General features: G+C 51.6%; 1 protein-coding gene across 2 annotated transcripts in view; it reads left to right on the forward strand.

Moving 5' to 3' along the window:
* Positions 1–24,422, forward strand: part of LOC142571609 (sodium-driven chloride bicarbonate exchanger-like) — a 255,889-nt gene that overhangs the window by 29,560 nt on the left and 201,907 nt on the right. The window contains exon 1 of one of the 2 annotated variants that reach the window (XM_075680116.1): positions 19,077–19,655. The exons of the other annotated variant lie outside the window; for it this stretch is intronic. Within the exon in view, the coding sequence (XP_075536231.1) occupies positions 19,636–19,655 (20 nt within the window). The 5' untranslated portion in view covers positions 19,077–19,635. Of the gene's footprint in view, positions 1–19,076; positions 19,656–24,422 lie in introns of those variants that run through there. 2 annotated transcript variants of the gene reach the window in all.

The following is a 24,422-nucleotide window of genomic DNA, read 5'->3' on the forward strand; positions in this document are numbered from 1 at the left end:
CGAAGCCGAAGAAGGCATTGGGAAAATTATCTGTATTTCTGCATTTCCATTTTTCAACCACAGATCAACACTTCTGCATCCTGCACTATGCTGACTTCGGCAGAGATTATGAAGTCTATTTCATTTCTTGTTTCTGCATTAGGGCTTTTCCAGGTCCACTTCCCGTTACTGCGCTTCCTGAAGAAGGTATTCATTATTCGGAGGATATTCCTTTCCGCGAATTCTACCAACATCTCTCCTCTAGTGTTCCTAGAATCGATGCCGTAGTTGGCAACTGCTTCTTCCCAAGCCTGCTTGGCCCCCACTTTTCCATTGAAGTCGCCCATGACTACAGTATACCGAGTTTGCACCTTTCTCATGGCTAATTCAGCATCTTCATATAACTGTTCTATTTATTCACCATCATGACTGGAGGTTGGAGCGTATACGCTTGTGCCAGCTTTAATCTATATCCTTTATTAGCTTTATTACGACTACTGCTACCCTTTCGTTCATCAATGCAGCCCTCTATCTCCTTGGGGATTAGAAATCCTACGCCGTATTCTCTCTTATCTGGAAGAGCTCTGTAGCAGAGGACGTCGCCGTTAGCGAGCACTGTATAAGCCTCACCAGTTCTTCTAACCTCACTAATGCCGATAATATCCCAAACAATGTCTGATAGTTCCTCTAAGAGTCCCGCTAAGTTAGCCTCAGTCGAGAGGATTCGGGTGTTGCACGTCGCCAGTTTCAGTTTCCAGTTGCGGCTTGTCCGGATCGAGAGATTTTTGGCACACTCTGCCGCGTCGCAGGTCTGGCCGCCGCCTTGGTCAGCGCTGCTGCTCCGTATAGCCGCTATAGGGACTGCGGGGGCTAACTGGAAGAGTCATGATGGAGGCATGCATCATGAGCATGCATACTTCGACGTTTTCACATCTCGGTGACTTTGCCTCGTCATGGGCTATGAAGTTGTGCGTGAGGGCAAATGTCGATCTTTCTCGTTCCTGCCATTTCGCTTACACCGCTTGCTACATAGCTGTGTATTTTTGGGGCTACTGTCAACTCTGGAAAGCTCCTGCGCAAAATGACCATCTGCAGCGCTGCCGAAGATGCCACGCGCTTAAGGCGATCGATTCACGGAACGTGCTCGCTTCTCTTGGCGGACGAGTGCCTTTATACCGAACAGGTTGTAAGTGGATGTCGACGTGTCGAGAAATGTCAAGCAATAAAACGTCACAAAGCACGAGGCCATTTCAGACGTCCGCGCATTAACTGATTGTCCTTAACACAGTTACATACTACATGATACGAAAAAAAAAAAAAACAAGTTTTACGGGCGCCTGTGAAAAGAAAGCGGAAATAACCGCCACTTTAGAGAATGCACGGGTGCAGAAGCGCGCGGCGTCGTTTCAGTGCCGTTGGCCCACAAAATGACAGTTCTTCCTTCGGAGCCGAGTGACGCGTGGTGTACGCGGCCGCTGCTTCATTTGCATGACGCCATTGCTCGCAGTGTCCGGCCGCGTTGCGCGCGCCGACGGTCGGGCGCCGGCGTCGCGCGAGAGGAGGACACACGAAGCGGCGCCTGACGTGCGGGGCACGGACGCCTTGACGTCGCCTATTGAGCGGGCGGCGACGTCGTGATGGTCAATTGGTGCGCTCGTTGACTGCCGCCGTCGATATTACTGTTATTATTGTATTCCAGTCGGGGGGTGCATCGAGAGAGAGCCACGCGTCCGCCCAATCAAATCGTCTGACAGCCGGCGCAGCTCGTTGGTGCCCGTCGGCTGGCCGCCGTCCAACCGTGCGTGCGGACGACCGCAGAACGACTCCGCGGGAACCCGCGCAGTCAGCCTCCGGGTACGACGACCGCGCGTGGTTCGGCCGCGTGCTGTATGACTTCGTGTAAGGGCCGGACCTGCGCGACGCGGTGAAGCCATTTCGCAGGAGAGCAATCAGTGTTGCATTTCCAGCTTACCAGCGAAAAGGCTGTCCCGCGCAGCTTTTAGAATGTGATGGATGGATGGATGCAAAACTTTAATGAAGGTCCTGAAGCCTTCTGCGGGCCGCTCCCACGTTGGGACAGTCGGGCCATGCCCGACCGCCGCATCGTGGGCCCTCTGAACAGCCCATAGTTGCGCCCCGGCATCGGGGCTCTTGATAGCGGAGAGCCATTTGTCCTCATTGATTTGTTCTGTGCCTCGTAGTGAGAGGCAACGCCAGAGCATATCGTCTAGGCTAGCGAAGTCATTGCAGTGCCTGCAAGAACTAGTGGCATAGGTGCCGGGATAAAGCTTGTGGAATAAAGCCGTGCTGGGATACGAGCCTGTTTGCAATAATATGAGGGTCAATGCCTGCGCTCTATTTAACTCCTTGTGTGGAAGGGGAAAGTCTCTCCTGCCGAGATAAAAGGGCTGCGTAATTTCATTGTATGTGGTCGGTTGATCTCTGTTCTCCACCACTGCGGGCCGGCGTTGGAGTTCTCCATGGTCGCGAAAAGCGAGACCTCGCGCCTTGGAGTGGGCCAGCTCGTTGAGGTTTTTGGGGCCTCCCATGATGGATCCTATGTGAGCTGGGAACCACGTGAGAGTGTGTGTGGCGATGCTTTTGCCGTCGAGGATGCGACAGGCTTCCTTACACACGGCGCCAACGCTGAAGGCGCGGATGGCTGCCCTGGAGTCGCTGAAGATATTGGCATGTTTGTCGTCCAGGAGGCCCAAGGCAATGGCCACTTGCTCGGCCGCACGCGACGACGTGCTTCGTACCGAAGCGGCGTTAACGGTCGAACCCCTGTGATTGATCGATACTACTGTGAAATTGTTGCTGTTGCCATACTGGGCCGTGTCAACGACGCACCTACCGCCAGGGAGTTCTGTCGCGCGGCGTAGGAGCGCCACCGCCCTGGCCTTCCTTCTTTCTGCGTTGCGCTGGGGATGCATATTGCGCGGGGCGGGCGATATGGTGATGTTATCTTTCTGCTCTTTCGGAAGGCCCTGGTAGGCGTCTTCGACAGTGGCCGGGGAGGATGCCCATCCCTGTTAGGAGTCGTTTGCCCGCCCTGGTGCCGGAGAGTCTGAGAATATGTGCCCTTTCTTGTGCTTCTGCAATTTCTTCCAGGGTATTATGAATACCAACTGCAGGAGTCGGTCGGTGCGTGTGTAGTTTGGTAGTCCGAGCGCGCTCTTGATCCCCCTCCTTATCATGGCATTTAGCTTGTCTCGCTCGGCCCTCTTCCAGGCGTGCTTGGCCACTACGTACGTGAAATAGCATAACAAGAGCCCAAAAAATTTTTTTCCGGATCGTGTGTGGTTCCTGTGGTCACTCTAAAGCCCTGTTTGGTTGTGAGCATGTCGACCTTCCCGCGCTGGTTTGTTTCGGTCTTCTCAGTATCTATCGGCAATCGCATTGATTTCTGTTCTCCTGTTAGCTGCAGATGTACACATGCAGGGTGTTTCACGTAACTTGAACCAAGGATTAAAAAAATAAGAGGGTAACCGCAGCTGAATGAAACCAATGACTTATGTTTTGCCGTCATGTGGCGCTCTTTAGAGTATCTTTTATAGCGCTATAGCGCAACATACACCTATATAACCTACAGCGCTTTACGTGGTCTATATAAACACTCTGTGGTATGTACGGCTTTAGGATCGGTCCGGCTAACAGAACTGGGTGTAACGTTTCTTCGCTTCGTCGTCGCTGTCGTACGATCGTCGCCACCGCCGTCATCGTCTCGCTGCTGTCGTCACATGCGCCCGCTTCATGCGCACGGCTGCTCGCCGTATGCGCGAAAGCGTTGCCGCATCTGGTAGCGCTTTGTAGAACCCCAGACGGTGCCGTCCCTCTCCTTTCTTTCTTGCTTTCCATTGCCGAAACGCCTTCCCCCGCCCGTGTAAAATAGCAAACTGTGCGCGAAAAAAGCTTCGGTCATGAGGCGAAACACGACGTGAGCTCGGCCGCAGTGCGTCGCAATCAACGAACTCTGCGCGCAAAATTTGCGAGTTCCACGAGAGAGCGCGCGAGTCGGGGGCACGTTATAACGATGCACCAAATAGTATAGCAGCTGCGGCCCCTATAGGTGCCCGCCGCTGCAGAATCGTGCATTGTTTTCGTGCCGCGTTGGTCTCGAGGTATATGCCACCGGGAAAACAGCGTGCAGCTCGTCGCCGTGTCATACAGATGTGCAAATGCGCGTGCGGACGTTGCGGTGATTTACCGCAGTGCAGCTGCTCGTGGAATTCGTCAAGAGCTCACGCGACGGCGGCATGCAGATCGTATACCAGTTGGAAGAGTCTCTCGTTTTCCCCGTTGCACACACCATTCAGAGCGACTGGTTTGTGATAAGCACAATTGGCCGGCATACGTCTTCGAGGTCGCGCTGTCCGCCGCCGATCTGAACGCCATTACGAGGTCACTGGCCGTGTGAGCGCATACACGTCGGACGTTCGCGTATTGCTCTGTTGTGTTTCGTATCTCACTTCTGTGTGCACCATTTGTACTATTTTTTTTTTCATTTGCCCGAACCTGATGCATGCTGTGGTTCACTGCGACGAATCCGTATGCGATGTCTGTGGGGCAGTGGGGTCCACGTATGACTTGTAGCCCGATGACTAAAGAGATGTCCGAACACGCCGCAGCGAAAGTGTGCAGGCAGGAAAGGATCCACCTCATATAACCTGTAGTTTACGGTGTTAATGTGAATATTAAACTGCCTGCTGCGTAGCGCTGACTGCACTTCGAGCTCGTGGCCTGTTCGTTTTATTTTATTTTGTTTTATTTATTTTATTCACTACCAGTCCCGGCACGGGGAAAGAAAATGTCGTGAAAGAACTTCGAACGTAAAGTATACTCCTCGCTAAAGTATTTCCCATTTGTTTTGCACCGATAACAAATGCATAACGGTAACATGATAACAATGACGTACCTCTAACCTGCAATCCTAATTTGTTAGTTATTTTAGCGGTTTTGTTATTTTTTGCTGTCAGCTTCGACTTTCCATGGTTTCGCCGATAGACTCTTCACAAACACTCCTCATTTTACCGACACACACACAAGTGAATACACACTTGTTTTGCCAACACGCATAACAAGGAATTCACGTATAGATGGCACAATGCCTGCAGTTCCCTCTGTACTCCTTTTGAGGTCCTGTGTTTCGCTAGAATCTACTTATTTACGGTCATGCACCGACTAATCCAGTAAGGCGTTGTTCTTATATCTCTCTTGCCTCTTCGGCCGGTAACGTTCGCGTTGCAAGAACTGCGAGGAAGGTAGCGGGAGGAGGGGGCCACAACGCCTTCAGTGCGAGCGAAGGTGCCCGAGATACCCGAAACGGGCCACTTCCTCTGCGATTCTCATTTCGCGGCAGCTTGGAGGACGCGTTTGATAATTGGCTCATTTTCGATGCGCGACCTCGATAGCTCGGGCCCTCGGCAACCGCGGCGCGGAGGTGAAGGACACACCCTCCCTCACTCCGTGGTCTTGGGAGACGCGTCACCGCGATGCGAAACCGATTGGGCTGTCAGCGCCTGCAGCGAGTCGGTCTGCTCGTCGACTGCTTGCGTAGCGGAAAACTTTTAGCGCACCTGTGCGGCGAACTTCTTTTGGGGCCGGTCCCCGCGGATGGGTGCTGCATCCTTGCCTGCGGGGATGACAGCACCACCGTGTGTATGGCTCGCCTGTATGATGGGAAACACCAGATTTCTGCTTTGAGCCTGATTTGTTTTGTCCCTACCGCTGAACAAAAATTAATTGAGGGGGCTGTAGCCTTAAGTTCTTGACCTATCCTTGAATATAAGCGGAGGAAAGCTTCTGGAAAGTTCTTAATTTGCTAAATATTGATTTGACCTAGGTGACGGTATTTTTTCTTTCTTCCTTTTCATTTTAATCACCTAGTGCGGAGTAAGCACGCGCCTCCGGACGGCGGCAGAGATACGTCAAATAACGACATGTGTCCCATTTGAAAAGGTGACGCACGTCTTGCCTCTGAATGAGACGTGTATATCACGTTCTGATTGGGAGAACATAGCAGCTTTTATTTTGTGCGCCTATACGGTTCCTATATATATATATATATATATATATATATATATATATATATATATATGTACCGGGGAGGTGAAATGCGTTGTATACTGCTAGACATGCTCACTCACGGACCCCAACATCGTTCTTGATTACGCAGCTCCCTACTTTGTGCGGGACTTGGGTAATTTATTGCGATAAGACTCAAGATTGACTGCATTGTTAGAAGTTCCCGAGGTGCAATTCGGAGTTCAACGAAGTGCGTCGGCAGATCCAGCGGGGCAGTACATCATATAACGAGTCCGGATGGCACCCATGCAGGGTTAGCAGAGTCGAAAGCGGCTCGCTCACACTAGGCCGACACGACACGACGATTTCGATCTGCCGACTGCTCGCGACAACGTTTTTTTCTTTGTGTCGGCGCCTCTGTCACGCTGTACCGACGCCGACAATCAGCCGACGGTCGGCGGAGAGTTCGGCGTCGGTATACAGTGTTACAAAGGCGCCGACACGAAGGAAAAAAACGCTGTCGCAGGCAGTCGGCAGACCGAAATCGTCGTGTCGGGTCGGCCAAGTGTGAGCGAGTCTTAAGACGTCCTTGCGTCATGCTTCAGAGCTAGGCAACAATTTTGCTTCCGCCAAGCACGGGCGTGCGTTAATTCGCTTTATCGAGGATCAACCACCGGATTCGTGCGTGTGTGCCAAACGTCGATGCTTCTCAATCGCACCCTCGATTTTTTCCGCTCCGTTTTCCCGTGACGCGGGTTCATCCTGGGAAAAACTTTTTCCCTCATCGAGGAATAGCACTTTGTTTACGCGCCGTTCATGCATTAATGGAGCAGTTCGAGCTGTGCGTGTGTTTCCCATTGACTTGTACTAGCATTGGCAAAAAACCAAAGCGAGAGAAGTTCTGAACATATACTACATGCGGCAACGGAGTGACTTGCAACCACACTCTTATGGTATCTTCGACTGGTCGCTTCCATCCCCCGAAGCAGAGTCGGGCAGATCCGGCGTTCCCCGAGCTCAGAGGTAGAGGACAAGCGCGCAAGCCGAACGTGCGACTCGCTCTCGCAGGAGGCAATGGCAGATTCTAAACCACGTGACTACTACCAACGTCCGATGTTTCGCTTATCCAAAGCTCCCGGCGCTGCCGGGAAAACCGGCGGACACGCCGGCGGGACGAGCGTTCGTCGCAGTGGCCTAGGTTGCCTAGGTTACGGTGGGCCGTCGCCAACAGCAGCGACGCGGCTCTGCGATGACGTTTCAATTTCGACGACTGCTCCGACGGCATGGCTCGGAGCGCCTCAGAGCGTTCGAAGGTGGAGGAGAGCAATCGAGAAGAACCAGCCGAACGCAGGGCACGCACCCTCTTTCAACCAGCCGAAGACAACGCCGCTCGCGAGAGCACTCCAGAGCGCTCAGAAACGACCAGTCGAAGATGGCATTAAACAAATGTACACGCTATGGGTCCTATCTTGCCACACAACAATAATCGTCATCTGTCTTGCTTGCGTTTTCTTTCTTGAAAACGCTGCGCTCGCTACTTTCATGCCGAAAATGCTCTGTCATGCTGATAACGCGCACGCCGTTCGTGACTTGGAAGTACCGAGCTCGCAGCGTTTAAGAAAAGAAATGCGGGCTGGACAGATGATTATTGTTGATTGGCAAGGTACGACCCAAAGGGTGTAATTTTGCTTAAGAGTGCATTGCGGCTGTGGAACGATCGCCGCACGCACGGTTGTATTGGTTTCCTCTTACTTCCGCTGGTGCGAGCCGGATTTATAGTATTCTATGGTGCAATGAAACGAACGAACGAACGAAGGAACGAACGAAGGAACGAACGAACGAACGAACGCGAACGAACGTCGTGCACACCGAGAGAATACTGCAGGATCGATGATACTGTTCCGTTCGTCCTCGCAGACCTCAGTCAGCGGTTGTTTATGTAGCAACGTTGTTCTGACATCTTAGTTCGGCTCATATGTATATACAATCAGGAAGGAATTGGCCACGAATCGGCTGACTAATACGAAATAGCCGTGGTCACGTATAGTGTGCATGGAAACGTGACGAAGGGGGCAAAAAATGAAGGAAGTGATCATCCAGGAAGGGTATAAAGAAATATGAACAAGAAAGGCGCAAGGGCATACAGCCTGCTGCCCGACGGCGTTGTCGCCCTCGTAACGTGTTGTTGGCTGGGAATTTTCCCGCCGCCCCGGTCGCCCGTGCCCGCGGAGAAGACAGCCATCGTTGTTGCGTCGTCGTGGATTGATGGAGGGCGACGCGCCGTCTCTGCCGAAGCCTGTTCGTGCCGTTCCTTCTCCCGCACGGCGCGCCTCCTGTGCTGCGCGCAAGCGCTTTTCTGGCGTTCGCAACGGACAGACACACGGGCACACGTTGCCCTCCTCCCATGCACGCGAACATGCACGCACGCACGCACGCGGACTCGCGCACGCACTCGCTCGCACACAGCGCCCAACAAGCTCGCGACGGCCGCTGCTCCCACACCCGGGGCCATGCCCGTGGCTTCCGGCCGCCGTGCGCTAAGTACCGCCAGTGGGCCAGCCTCGGTGATTAGCCCTTGCACGCGTCGACAACTTGTTGCGCCCGCTCGCGTGGCAGCCGCGTGCCCCTCCGCCGCCGCAGGCGTGCGCGCGCTCCCGTGGCCGACAAGCCGACTGGACGAGCGCTCGCGGCGCCTGCGTCCCGTCCCACTGTTGCTGAGGTCATGCCGTACTGAGGCGTAGCCATTCATGTGCGCACGGTCCGCCGTGATTACTGTGGCGTTGGGCATTGGATTCCTCGGCGGGGGTTTAAATGGAGACTATACGCTTCTCCCGTACAGAGTTGTTTTCCATCAAGTTGCTTTTCCACTCAGGTAGCTTAGAGGGCCGCGCTAAGAGTAGTAGCGTTACGACAGGTGGCTTTCTTCGGGCTTCCTTCCCGAGCAGAGGTGCAGTGCGGTTGTTTCTGCATTCCTGCGAGTTTGGGCCAGCGAACGGTATTTTGTCGCTGCGTGCTGACGCTTATCGGCGCTGTTGCACCTCGACGCTGGTCCTTGTCAGGCACTCTAAAAGTGGGTAGAGTGATGGAAAGTGCTTTGAGAGCATTAGAACCATCGAGACCAGCTGAGCAGCAGTGAGTGTCTGGAGCCTTTCGCGCTTCGAATGCGTACACGTGGACGCGAAAAACGTGCGTCGGACACAACGGAAGCCGGCTGTGTGTACGCCGAACGAACGGGGTGGCCGCGCCTTCGCCGACCGTGTGGTCTTCCTCCGAGGTGGAGTAGCCGGGGAGAGCGGTGACAGGCACCTGAGTGCTGCGAATGGGCCCGTAGCACGTGCGCAAATACACAAGGCCCCGTCCTCGCCCTCCTTTCTTTTCGTGGAAGGGGGCGAAGCGGTGCCGAAAAAAAGGTGCGGATTTCCTCGCTCGTAATGGCTCGAGTAATCTTGCGGGGCTGCAGGGAGGAGCTCGCAGGGTGTTCGTCGGGCTGCTGCCTCAGAGCAGTGCGAGCACAAAGCCTGCGAAAGACGCGCGTGACACCGCACGCATGCAACCGCAAGAAGCGAACAGTATAGCAGAGAGAGGGAAGCGTTTACTTTTCACTTTTGTGAACGTAAATTTGTTGCGCTTCGAGTAAGTGCTCGAGGTGGAGGAAGGAGGTCTGCGAGTGACAGCGACGTAATTTGATCGTGCCAAAACGAAGCTCGCGATAGAAAACTTATAGTTTTCGCAGCGCCGTGTCAACGGCGCCGCTAACAAGGGACTGGCCTTCAGGTATGCTGCCTTCTCTCAAAGACCGCCGTCGGTAACCGTGCTTCAGAGAGCCCGTGCGGTCATGGTTGCCCCCATAATTAAGTGAACGTAATTGGCTTGCGATTAAATACACTCAGCGGCCTGGCATTCGGGCGAGTTAACGTGTCAGCGTCAGCTCTGCTCGCTAATACTGGTCAAACAGAAACATGAGCGTTTATTATCTGACACGTATTTCTTAGCTCAAGGACATAAAATGAGGCGTTGCGAAGAATTAAGGAGGAAAAAAGAACGAACAATAATGAACAGGAGTATCACGAAAAAACAAGAAAACAAATAAATGAGAGTGTGTCAGGGTCGCTTGCAGCATCCCCGAGGCATCCGTGAGGTAGCGGACTTTGAGGCGAGAGAAGAGCATGCTGTAGTGAAAGCATGGCATGAAAATAACGACAAGGAAAAAAAAATAAGGAGTTGCTGATGAGGTTTATAGTGTAATGACAGTCCCTGTCGCGCTTATTCTATATAGCCGGAGGCAGAAAGTTGCCTCCCGTGTCCACTGCAGCCGCAGGTCGAAAATGCCTCGCCTGGTCGTTCGCTTTAATTGGTCGCTTGTTCCTAATTAGTCGACTATCCTCGCTTACCTTTATATCGCAGCGGTCTTGGACATTAATGCGGGGGAACACGTTTTGCCTAATTACATCACCCGAGCCGCGATTTTGTAGCGATGACTCCCTCTCGATTCTGTGCCATTATTATCATCCACCGTTCAAGGCCAGCTGATCCCGTTGATAACGCGGGCGGAGCGCCGCTACGACCACTGACGAAGCGCGAGAAGCGCGCAAAACAAAAGCATAGGAAAAAAATGGCATCATCGTTGATCGCTACAATACACTCTTAAACAAGTGTACATTCTTTCGAGTGTATTTTTGCCGCACAACAATAATCGCCATCTGCCTTGCTTGCGTTTCCTTTCTTGAAAACGCCGCGCCCGCTACTTTCTTGTCGAGAATGCTCTGTCATGCTGATAACGCGCATGCCGTTCGTGACTTGGAAGTACCGGGCTCGCCGCGTTAAAGAAAAAAAAAAAATCCACTTCCTGATTATGAGCCACGCGGTAGTGGAGGACTTCGGAAATTTCGACCACCTGGGGTTCTTTAACGTGCACCTAAATCTAAGTACACGGGTGTTTTCCCATTTCGCCCCCATCGAAATGCGGCCGCCGTGGCCGGGATACGATCCCGCGACCTTGTGCCCAGCAGCCCAACACCATAGCCACTGAGCAACCACGGCGGGTGCGTTAAAGAAAGGAAATGCGGACAAGACAGATGACTATTATCGTAGTGTGGCAAAAGGGTGTAATTTTGCTTAAGTGTGTAGCTGGCCCGAACAGTGCCGCGGTATACCGACAGTCTCGGCCGCTGTGAATTGGGTGCTACGTCGTTCGAAGTTATTCGGTCATACCGCGTTTCCTAAACTTCGCTTAAAACTGTCAACATTCTCGGGTACCTTGCTGGGGCGAAGGTGGGTTAATTGACGTGCCACCATTGAAATGATTATGAAACACGTCTTCATCCATCTCTTTTCCAAAGGCTGTTTGAAAGGGCTATAATCGGGCTTAAAAAGAGGTGCTGATTGAAAAGGTTGTTTATGTCGCGTTGCCCGCAGGTCCTTTCTTTGTTAAAATGAATGATTGGGGGGGGGGGGGGGGTTGCAAGTTGGCGATCCGTCATGGCTAGTGCACAAATGCAGACAAGGTCTGAAAAAAATCGTAGCCAGCGACGAAGCGCTTCGTTCGCCCTTCCGCCTTTCAGCCCTTGGAAATATACGAGAGCCTCCGTAAGTCAGCGCACGTATATACTCTCGTGCATATTTGTGAGCCAGCCGACAAGTTATTTTGTTGTTGTCATGAAAAGGTGGCGCTCAGTCTAGTTGCCTATGGGTGACGCGACGGTCAGCAGATCCCCTTCCTCTCCCCGAACCCCCGCGCGCGCTGTCCGCCTATGTCACTGCGTCGTCTGGGATTTCGAACAGGGGGCTTCAGGGGTCTGTATAGGGACTTGCGCAACCGGCATACGCGATTAAGGAGTTGCGCCGTCACCGGTGTCTACCAGCGTCCCGGCTTACCTTCTTCGCAACGTGGACGCGGCTTCGCACATAGCCAGGCCGCGCACCGTGCACGCACCTGAGGCAGCTGCTTTACGCGCACACCTATAGGCGGCGGGATCAGAACTTTTCACGAGGGAAATTAAGCGTGAAGCAAACTGTTACTCTCACAAGAGGAACCTCCAGCATTCCAACACTCCCGTTGTTATAGCAGAGTATATCCAGAGCTTAGCAGAGTATAGCAGAGAAGAACTGTATATCCGGCCTCCATTCGCGCTGCGCACTTTCTCCCCGACGTCGTGTACTCATTCGCGCGCATGTTTGTTTTGTTCCGTTGGCCGAGCCGTGCGTCAGGGCACGTGCGTAGCCACGCACGGCTGCGCGAGAGGGCGCGCGGCTCGAAATAGACCGGCTCGCAGAGTTGCGCAAGTGCGCGTCCCGCGGAGCGCATCTCTCTGTAGCTTCGCCTACGCTTCGGGTCCACGGATGCTGTTGTGCCGGCTACAGCGCTGGCCGCGTGGTACGGGTACGAAACGCGCCTGCATTCACCTTTCTTGCGAACCCTGACCGAGGAGCTGAAGGCGCAAGAAGAAAGGAAAATGAAAATGAATATGTTCGAGGAACCGGCGTTGTGACGTAAGTACTTGTCTGAAGAGACGGCCCACACAAGCTCTGAGCTCCGCAGCAGGTGCCTCTTCGAGCGGCCAGTTGACCCGATCGGTGGTTCTGCCCTGACGAAACCCGCTTCCGCATATTGCATGGAAACAGTAGTGAACCGTGAAGTTCTCTCCTGCGAGGCACAAATGTGTGAATTACTTGCTCCGCGCCCAAATCATTGCTTCTCTGAGAGCACGAGAAAACCTATTTACACTCTTTTCTTATTTGAACCTTATTTCTTCTTCACTGATTCCTCTCCCACCTCCTGCCTCCCGTTTTATCTCTAGCCTTTTCTTTACACACTATCCTTTTTTTTTCTAAGGTGCCCCTCCTGGTGGCAGTTGCCAGTTAGTCCTTTTTCTTTCTCCTATTTGTGACCATTTTTTAGTATTAGAGGCAAAAAAAGCTTCGCTTATATATATAATTCATTCTACGAGGCAGAACTTCAGCAGTGGAATGCCAATCCACCTGATGGCCTATATTGTGGACGAATCTTTCCAAACTGTCTCGGGCCTTAGTAAACATAACAGGTGGGGGGCTTGCTATTGTTAAGAACGGCCCGCTGAAATGCAAGTTTTGCCAGCCAGTTGCGATAGCAGCGGCAACCTTGTCTCGGAACGCCACCGTTACGCGCCATTGTGACTAAACGGGCTCGGCGGACCAACTATTGTTACTGAGCCCGCGGGAACGTCTACTGAGACCCCTTCGCACGCGCCGACCAAGACGCCAGACAATGGGCAGTGGCGGAGGCCACTGTGTGAGGTACGCTCTGGAATTTAGAGGCTCCGGCTTGCGTCGGGCGTGACCACCTGGCTACGGGGACGCAGGACAATGGACAACACGACGGCCGCGTTGGGAAGGTCAGCTCCGAGTGCAGTGAAAGTGCGTACGTGTGCGTGTAAACCGTCCCGCGGAGATCTGGCCGCTTGTTTACGATGACGTCGAACGTTTTGCCTCACCTAGGGATCTAGGGAACACGAAGTGTTTAAAAACCGCTGTTGTGCGGCTGCTCAGGACACTCTCTCAAACAATCATGTTAGACTGACACTCTTTCTCAAGCAGTCATGCTAGACTGATGTAGATACTGTAAATAAACCCATATTCCTCGTTCTAGATCAGAAGCAGTACTTCCCTTCATCAACGTCTTCAGCGTGGATAAGTTGGACGACTGCATGGGCCAGCCACCTTCTAATTCATGCCGGACTCCAATATTGACAACGGGTTACGAGCGATGGGATTGGTTTTCCCCAATCTTAACACTACTGACAGGATTCAATTGTGCAATTACAATAAGTGCCCTAAAGTAGTAATTAAGTAATCATAAAGCGGTTAATACTTTTGCTAATAACTCTACCTCGTAATTTATTGTTCAGCCTATGTTGGCCTATACAGGTCAGCGAGCTGTAGAGGCAAGAAATCGATTTACGTCGCCCCTGGCTTTTCAGAAAAATACGTTCGAATAAGTCACAGAAAAAAAGAGGACTGTAGAAAACATGCGTATCAAGCCATCGCGACGGTGTGTTTAGACTGGGACGATCTGCAAAAGCGATCGTGCGCTTTGATTTAAGTGTCCGTTAAAGAACTCTGGGTGGCCACAATTAATCCTCCGAGCCCTGCAGTGTGTCCCCTTATAGGCAACCCACCCTGTAGCGTTTGGACCTGAAGGTCCATCAATTAGGCTGTTTTGTATACGCACCAGCTTAGCTCACCACTCTAAACAGAAATATAGAAGATGAAGAGCTTTCCCGGCCTTCTCGCGCATACAGTTCTCGGCTCTCGCTGCAAATCGCAGTTATTCCCCTGTTTCGTCAAGCGAGGCGACTCATTCTTCGGGGCTATACATACACCCTCACTGACGCGAATGCCGCGTTAATGCTCCATCGTAGCGTGCCGAGCCTCGTCCTGCAAGCGTGAAGCGCCGTTTTCGTCGGTTTTCCGCCTCTCGTTAAAGCTGTTCTGCAGATCGCTTCGTTCCTTGTGCGAGTGCCGATGCAAGCTATGTGTGACACTCATCGCGTAAAACTGCGGAATTCCCGCGGCGAGTCCGAGCTTTGCTGTACTACGCGAGCGTCCTTTAATTTGCTTTTTCGTCAGTTACACCCGCCGGATTTCTATGGGAACGTTTTATTTTATGTTCCCTAGCACCGGAGTCGGTTGTCACCCGCTCGCCGTTGGCTTCGGGTTGTTGTTTTTTTAATCTGTTTTTGCTCGCAGGTTCCGCGAAGGCAGCCCTGTACTTGCTGCGTAAAGCGTTTGTGACGTGACTGAGGTGCTAAATCCGGGTGTTCCCAAGAAGTTTGTGTAAGGATGCGTAGGGTTGCCTCGAAGGTCCCCTTCGTGTCGGTACGCACGGACAGCGCGGAGTGCACGAGCGTCGCTGTTTCGCAACCTCATTGACGTCACTGAAGCCGTCAGTGCGCTGCAGGTTGAGCGTGGCCCAGTAAAGCGCATCAGCTGCAATAGTTGGGGCTTCGTTGCTGTTCTCGCTCTACTTTTCTCTACTTTTCTATGCGTATCATGTCATGAAGATAGAGTGATAGCATTAGCGTCGCGTTATCCATAGAAAGTATGCAGAGCAGACTGAATAAAGCGATGAATGCCGCCTAACACGTTACGGAGAACTCGATGTGCACCTCGAGGGGGACGGTATAGAAAGGCTCTTGTCGTTGCGCTGCCGGTTTGGCGAAGGCATTCGCTCAGCGAGTGTTCGTGTATGTGGAATCTCGGGCGCGGATGTCTGAACGTTTGGGCCGAATAAATACGCGCGTTTGGGCGAGCTGAATATGCTCGCCATTGGAATCTGAACCGCCGGACAGGCCGCCATTGGAATCTGAACCTGGCAACGTTTAACGCTAGAACGTTATCTAGTGAGGCGAGTCTAGCAGTGCTGTTGGAGGAATTAGAGGGCAGTAAATGGGATATAATAGGGCTCAGTGAAGTTAGGAGGCCAAAGGAAGCATATACAGTGCTAAAAAGCGGGCACGTCCTGTGCTACCTGGGCTTAGCGGAGAGACGAGAACTAGGACTCGGATTCCTGATTAATCAGAATATAGCTGGTAACATACAGGACTTTTATAGCATTAACGAGAGGGTGGCAGGTCTTGTTGTGAAACTTAATAAGAGGTACAAATGGAAGGTCGTGCAGGTGTACGCCCCTACATCCAGTCATGATAACCATGCAAGAATTCGAAAGCTTCTATGAAGACGTCGAATCGGCGATGGGTAGAGTGAAAACAAAATACACTATACTGATGGGTGACTTCAATGCCGAGGTAGGCAAGAAGCAGGCTGGAGACAAGGCAATGCGGGAGTATGGCATAGGCACTAGGAATAGCAGGGGAGAGTTATTAGTAGACGTTGCCGAACACAATACTATGCGGATTATGAATACCTTCTTCCGTAAGCGGGATAGCCGAAAGTGGACGTGGAGGAGCCCGACTGGCGAGACTAGAAATCAAATAGACTTTATACTCTGCGCTAACCCTGGCATCATACAAGATGCGGACGTGCTCGGCAAAGTGCGCTGCAGTGACCATAGGATGGTAAGAATTCGAATTAGCCTAGACCTGAGGAGGGAACGGAAGAAACTGGTACATAAGAAGCCGATCAATGAGTTAGCGGTAAGAGGGAAAATAAAAGAATTCCGTATCAAGCTACAGAACAGGTATTCGGCTTTAACTCAGGAAGAGGACCTTAGTTTTGGAGATATGAACGACAGTCTTATGGGCATCATTAAGAAGTGTGCAATAGAAGTCGGTGGTAACTCCGTTAGACAGGATGCCAGTAAGCTAACGCAGGAGACGAAAGAAATGATCAAGAAACGCCAATGTATGAAAGCCTCTAACCTTACAGCTAGAATAGAGCTGGCAGAACTTTCGAAGTTGATTAACAAGCGTAAGACAGCTGACATAAGGAAGTGTAATATGGATAGAATTGAACATGCTCTCAGGAATGGAGGAAGCCTAAAAACAGTGAAGAAGAAACTAGGAATAGGCAAGAATAAGATGCATGCGTTAAGAGATAAAGCCGGCAATATCATTACTAATATGGATGGGATAGTCCAAGTAGCTGAGGAGTTCTACAGATATTTGTACAGTACCAGCGGCACCCACGACGATAATGGAAGAGAGAATAGTCTAGAGGAATTAGAAGTCCCACAAGTAACGCCGGAAGAAGTAAAGAAAGCCTTGGGAGCTGTATAAAGGGGGAAGGCAGCTGGGGAGGGTCAGGTAACAGCAGATTTGTTGAAGAATGGTGGGCAGATTGTTCTAGAAAAACTCTCCACCCTCTATATACAATGCCTCATGACTTCGAGCGTACCGGAATCTTGGAAGAACGCTAACATAATCCTAATCCATAAGAAAGGAGACACGAAGGACTTGAAAAATTATAGACCGATCAGCTTACTGTCCGTTGCCTACAAAGTATTTACTAAGGTAATCGCAAATAGAATCAGGAACACCTTAGACTTCTGTCAACCAAAGGACCAAGCTGGATTCCGTAAAGGTTACTCAACAATAGACCATATTCACACTATCAATCAGGTGATAGAGAAATGTGCGGAATATAACCAACCCTTATATATAGCTTTCATTGATTACGAGAAAGCGTTTGATTCAGTCGAAACCTCAGCAGTCATGCAGGCATTGCGGAATCAGGGTGTAGACGATCCGTATGTAAAAATACTGAAAGATATCTATAGCGGCTCCACAGCCACCGTAGTCCTCCATAAAGAAAGCAACAAAATCCCAAATAAGAAAGGCGTCAGGCAAGGAGATACGATCTCACCAATGCTATTCACAGCGTGTTTACAGGAGGTATTTAGAGACCTGTATTGGGAAGAATTGGGGATAAGAGTTAATGGAGAATACCATAGTAACTTGCAATTCGCTGATGATATTGCCTTGCTTAGTAACTCAGGGGACCAATTGCAATGCATGCTCACTGACCTGGAGAGGCAAAGCAGAAGGGTGGGTCTCAAAATTAATCTGCGGAAAAGTAATGTTTAACAGTCTCGGAAGAGAACAGCAGTTTACGATAGGTAGCGAGGCATTGGAAGTGGTAAAGGAATACATCTACTTAGGACATGGAGCGATCGCGGATCGGGATCATGAGACTGAAATAATCAGAAGAATAAGAATGAGATGGGGTGAGTTTGTCAGGCATTCTCAGATCATGAACAGCAGGTTGCCATTATCCCTCAAAAGAAAAGTGTATAACAGCGGCGTCTTAGCAGTACTCACGTGCGGGGCACGAACCTGGAGGCTTACTAAGAGGGTTCTACTTAAATTGAGGACGACGCAACGAGCTATGGAAAGAAGAATGATAGGTGTAACGTTAAGGGATAAGAAAAGAGCAGATTGGGTGAGGGAATAAACGCGAGTTAATGACATCCTAGTTGAAATCAAGAAAAAGAAATGGGCATGGGTAGGACATGTAATGAGGAGGGAAGATAACGGATGGTCATTAAGGGTTAAGAACTGGATTCCAAGGGAAGGGAAGCGTAGCAGGGGACGGTAGAAAGTGAGGTGGGCGAAGGAGATTAAGAAGTTTGCAGGGACAACATGGCCACCATTAGTACACGACCGGGGTAGTTGGAGAAGTATGGGAGAGGCCTTTGCTCTGCAGTGGGCGTAACGACGCTGATGATGATGATGAATATGCTCATACTAGTAGATCACGTGTGCAAAGGTTTGTGAATAGAGTCCTTATTTACCTCTTCTCTTCGTTAGCGCGTGCATGTGTGCGTCCATCCATACTGCATTGCTTTAGTGCTGCTCCTCATCAATCCCGACACTCCCGTCTCTTTCTTACACGATCGTCTCTCTCTTTATGGGTCACAAACTGTAGCCCGGTGCCAGACGCAGTGTTGGCATTGTGAGCGTTCTCCCTTCTCCTCCCCCGATCCCGTCCCGTACTTCGCCAGCGCACCCCTTTCATCGCCCGTCTCAGTCGCACACGAGGCGCGGCCCCGGGCCCCGTCTCGCAGGAGCGCGATAGATCGCGAGAGTCGCGGAAGCTGCTGGCACAGCCGACACACCGCCACCCACGGCCGCCACAACAGCAGCAGCAATCGACGCCACGCACTGCGCCTCGGCCGGCGGGTTGCACTGGCCGCCGTTGTCACCATGGGGCGGCCGGGCCGGTTGTTGCTCAACGGGGTACTACGAGCCGCACCGCCAAGGGCCTTTCCTTTCACTGGCGTTTCTGCGGGGGACACACCACTCTTGGCGCCCCCTCGTTCACTCCCCCCTGGTGGTGGTGACGGTGGTGGTGGTGGCGGCGAGAGTCGTCGTCGCGAGGATGGAGAGGCTCCTCCTCCTCCCTTCCCCACCGTCCTCGCGCCCGCGTGGCGCTGTGCGGCCGTGCGCACGCACGACACAAGCGCGCGTCCTCCTCCTCTCCATTCGATTTCCCCGCGGGTGCAAGCGGGTGCGTGAGCGCGCGCGCGCGAGAGAGAGAGATGGAGAGAGAGGGAGAGCCTTAATTCCTTCGCTTGAAGGCACTACGCCAGCGTCGCGCTTAGCGTAACGCGGACGCCCGCCGCCCCTCAGACGACACCGTCGCGCGCTCAACGCAGACCCTTCCGAGTCGCGCCGGTCGCGGCTACCTTTTATTTTTTGCTCGCACCCTCGGGAGAGCAGGGAGAGACACGAACCGCATCAGCGGTGCGCTCTGAATCGTCGCCGCCGAGCCTCGTCGTTTCCCGAGCCGCCTACAACGCCACGCCAGCTGGTTTTGCAACTGCTGCAGTGATTTTTCGGTGTGTCTGTTTGTGTGAGTGGCGCAGTGCCTGCGGCCGTGTATACGTGCGCGTGGCTCGTAACCTGTCGCCGCGTAAACTTCCATCGCGCGGTGGATGTGTGCCGGGCTCGTTTCAATAAACGGCCCGGTGTTGTACAGCGTGTGGCTTCGCAGCGCACTTTTCGGTACAGTGTTCCTTACCAGTGGGTATTAATTGTGTGCTCGGGATTGAACTGAACGACCCGAAGTTTACCTTGCCAGTGCCGAACCTTGGTTCAGCCAGCCGCGAAAGATCGGTAACCGTGGAATACGTCCAGCCACAAGCCGCCGAAGTCGTCGTCGCCCCAGCAGCGCCGAGAACCGGCGGGAACTGCAGCCATGTCTATACGATTACCGAGGTTAGAACGCAATTTTTTTTAATTAGCGACATTTATTTGTTTCGCTTACTTATAGCTTGCATCGTCTGCGCTCGTGCTCGTCTGCATATGGGGCTGAGCTAGGAACGAACTGACTTTCGTCGCACGACAGTATACTTACTCGAAAATATATTCTTGATGTTCACACGATGTGACATAGTGCGCCGACTTTTTCCGGAGTTTGGAGTGGTCCGTGCTATCCTATAACCGCGACACTTTCAGCGTGATTTTTGTCTTCTCTATGCATTTTGAGCCTCCAGCCATACCTATCCAACTCTGCTAAAACATTACAATACAGTTAACGGACACCTGCCTGATAAAGCGAATCCAAAATTTCTTGACTCCACTGCCGTAATTTTTTTGCCTGACAAGAGCTCTCCGGGCTTGACTGTCGACGTTGTTGGGGCCGGTAAACATGTTTACCCGCTTGTATTGCTACTCGTCGTGCCTGCTGAGCGGGTGCTAAGTGTTCTGCTGTCGTCGCTGGATGCCCCCCTCACGACGAGTCGATTTATTGCCCAATCTTTATTTATGGGATACCGCGGCGCTCTCAGGCAGTTGAAGCAGTAAATGCCTCCGCAACCCTTCCAGCCCTCGCTTTTGTCCCTTGTACGTTTATAACCCGTGGCAATGATAAAGAATAAGAAATTTAGCCAGTCACTTCGCGCATGACCATCTCCTGTCAGACATGGAGACCTTCAGTTCACCCACAACCGCTACCATTATTATTATTATTATTATTATTATTATTATTATTATTATTATTATTATTATTATTATTATTATTATTATTATTATTATTATTATTATTATATGTACTTGGTGCGCTTTTCTAGCAGACAAAGCACCGAGGGCTAGACCAAGGGATAGAGAATGTCACGACATCTTAACTTCAAGCCAAACGACAACATATAAATTGAGTCTATGATAACGATCAAGAGACTTCGCGACAAATAAATAACGCAACACCAAGCACGTATCCTTTCTGACAAAGCAGACGTATGACATAATGCGATGTCATGAGCACAAGTGCAGCATTTGTAACATTACAGGCCGGGTGTGTGTTTCTTTATGGACCGGGAAAGGCGGAAAGACGTCGATAGAGAAAGGAAAATCTTGAAATAAATCTGGTTTGTACGCGCTGAAGGGCACTTGTCGTCGATGCGGATTTCGCCCGCTATAGAGCGCGAATAGAAAACTTGCCGGTGCGAGCGCGCTTGCAGTGCCTTCGGTAGGCATGTTCCAGTTTGAACGCGATCGTCGAGGCTATGCGTACCCTCTGTGAGACTGTGGCAACGACAAACATAACGCGATCAGATGAGCTTGGGATGTTGGACTGCTTATAGTCTGGTAATATCTGCTTATAGTCTGGTGTAAACATCTGCGAAAATGAACTAAATGCAACCAACTACAGGGGGGGCGGGAATGGGTTAGGGGGGGGGGGGGTTAGCGCACGCGCACTTGCGGTCTCTGATAAGCAGGGAAGCTTAGCTAATCGCGACGAGGGTGGTTCAGCTTAGCAGACGCAACTTGCGCGTCCAGTGAACTTCGTGCGCGTGCGCTACTCTTGCTGAGCTCGTCGCTTCGCGCCGTTATCAGACACTGCCCGGCCGGCCAGTCGTCGCTGGTGCGGTACTGCGAATGTGAACTGCATAGTGTTCTATGCAGATGTGTAAGTTGGCTTTCCTGCAGTGCGTTTTCTGCGCTCACGGACGAATCAATGTGCCATAGAAAGCTTCGCTCTAAAGTTAACCCGGAACACTTCGCTACGGCGTTCATAACCTACTTGCGCAAGCAGTAGGCCTTGTCGGCGCTGTGATTTTTCCATTGAATTTTAGGGGGCAGTTTGATGGTTGCCTCTGTATTCTCACCGTTCAGCCTTTTGACCTCCGGGGCTAGAAAAATTCGCCATGGTACAGACACAACACGCTTCTTAACGAATAGTTGTCCTCCATCTCGCTAGTAGCTACTAGTACTGGCATGCTTTGCGGCGCCGGTGGCGTAACTAAAATCGTCGTGCAATTGCTCTGTCGAGGTTTGAAAAGTGCTGGGTTGGCTTAGTCATCAGGTTTCGTTACAGTATACGTAGACTGGCACCCACTGAGCGCGAACCATTTACGATAAGCCTCGAACTGATCGCTGCAGGGACTGCGAGAGGCAAGGACACAGCAGTGGAATATTTTGCCGCAGTTTCCAAGGCTTAACGAAGCGGTGGCAGAGGTGAGGAAAAAAAAAAAAGACTAGGAAAGGAAGAGAAGAAAAAGAATAAACGGTTTATTCCAGCGGTTTACTTAGCTCGAGATGTCGACGACTGCGCAGCTGCACCATATATACCTAACTCCCCTCTTTGTCTCCTTTTTATTTCCCCATATATCGGCCTGCTTAAGAGTAACCCTGCTTTCCTAATTAGACGCTTGGCTCACTGTGTGGAAGTGCTATAGCGCGCCACGAATGCTGCATCAGGGCACCGCCGCTGTAACTGCGTGGTCGCTGCGACGCGAGGCTAATGCGCGAGACGGGTCCGCTCGTTCCCTTGGCGACGTGCGAGTAATTAAGGATGAAGTCCGCGCGCGGCCGCCGTCCCAGTGGCACACGCTCCGGTCTGCTCCCTCCTCTCTGGAGGTGTGCCTCTCTCTTTCTTTTCTTTTTTACGTGCGGTGTGTTTCCACCTGTCGCGACTTCGCGCTCTGTAGCCTTGCGAACCCCCGAAGACGCTGGATCCGACAACATGCTGTGCGTTTTAGGCAGGTGAATCTATAAGTGGAAGAACCAGGTGGAAAGTTTCGAGGTAATGCGCTTCCGGCTACTTCGTTTCAGATGTGTGGGAGTAGAATAAACTGAGGAGAGGGAAACCCAGGTGGCTCGGTACAACAACAGTTTCACGTGTGCTACAATTGGTTAGAGGCAACACGGCAGCCATGTGCGTTGCCTCTTCTTTACACTGTCTGTAACTTTAGTCTGTACGCTCGAATAATGCTGTGTACAAACGCTGAGGCTCTCATTTTCGCCGTCGAATAATATAGTAATGAACATTGGATCCAAAAATAGTAAATGAGAAAGAAAGGACTGAGTACAGGTAATGCAGTGTGTGCATGATAGCTTCATTTTGCACCGGTGGGCATCAATACCGTTTTTTGAAATTCTGAAACAACACCCTTTCCCTTCCTTTCTTTTCCCTAGTGTAGGGTAGCCAACCGGGCTACCCTCCCCAGTGTAGGGTAGCTAACCGGGCTCAGTCCTGGTTAACCTTCCTACCTTTCATTTATCATTTTCTCTCTCTCTCTCTCTCTCTCTCTCTCTCTCTCTGAAACAACACAGTAGCAGACATCATAATCACTTAAATTTTGCTGATACTTAATTGTGCAGCTCCCGTCGTTTTCCATTTCGCTTTATTCTCACCGATAGCCACCTACTTTTTTTTTTTCACCGTAGCTGATCGCCGAGATTTAGACTGAGAGAGGAAAAGAGAGATTGGGGGGGGGGGGGGGGCGAGAAAGAATAGCTGGTTACAGATGGGAGGGGTAACCAAAGTGTTGAATTATCGATAAATGTGCCGATTTCAGTGTCTCAGGACAACACCTGCTCTGTGAGGGACGCCCGAGAGAGAGAGAGAGAGAGCACCTTGATTATTCTTTTCTATCGGGATTCACTTAACGTGCGCATAGAAATGAAGTGCACTAGAGTTCTTGCTTCCCGCCCTCGTCAGACGAAGCTGGGAATCCAACCGGCGACCTCGGGCTCAGCAGAACGCGCATGCTACTGCTTAAGCAAGTGCGACTGGTTTTAGCTGGAAAAGCGTTCGGTTGTTTATACCCTACGGTGGGGGAGAAAAATGAGAGAGGGGGCGCAGGGACGATGTGACAACACGCCCGCGCGAGAACAGTGTCGCGCAGCCAAAGGCGCTCGCACAGGCCTGTCGGTCTCAAAAAGAAGCGCCTTCAACGCCCAGTGATTGCTTATTAATTACTTGCCAGTCTTCCGGATTGAACTTTTCTTTGCCTTACCACATTAGACGAGTTGAGGTTGTGAACTTGTCCATATGCCTGTATGTTTTATTCGTGCAAGGATCTGGTGGAAAGAGTACCGAGGAGATCGACATTTAATGTGAGCGACGCTTGCAGTCACCATCGCCACTGCAGAGTTTAAATAAACGTGCTGCAAAACTAGAAGCACAGAATAGTGCGTGTACGGCGCCACGTCGATGCCAGAGAGAAACAGACACCCGAGTTAGCCGCTGTCAGAGTTCGGCTGGCTATTCGGTTGCGATGCTCAGTACATTAGACTGGACCCGTCGATGCGTTTTATGTGGGTCACCGGCAAGGGCCGCGCTCTTGTACAAGGTCCAACTTATCGTTATGTAGGAAGGGCGTTCATTGTCTCCGCCCTCGTTTGATCGCACCCGAATTCTTCGCTTACAGCTGTATACAAAATGCTCTCGGCTCGCCACGAATTGCGTGGCTTGAACGACTTTATTGCCCACCGTTTGTTGCGTAAGTCGACAACTTCTTGAACTGCGCTTGCAATTTGAACAAAAGGATGGCTGAGACAAGCACATGGCGTGACAGCTACACATAGGCGGCGCCCGTGTGTAGCTTCCAGCCCTGTCTAAGGCTCGGCTTCACAGCACAGCGCGAGCCTCGCACCTCCTGCGTGGGCGTTGGCGGATCACGCGCAGCGCGACCTTAACGCCCGCGGCTTTTTGCATCGATAACGCGTGCTGGAAGGCTTTCTCTCCGAAGGGTTTTGCGG

This window comes from Dermacentor variabilis, chromosome 2 (assembly GCF_050947875.1).
Source record: "Dermacentor variabilis isolate Ectoservices chromosome 2, ASM5094787v1, whole genome shotgun sequence".
Lineage (NCBI taxonomy): Eukaryota > Metazoa > Arthropoda > Arachnida > Ixodida > Ixodidae > Dermacentor > Dermacentor variabilis.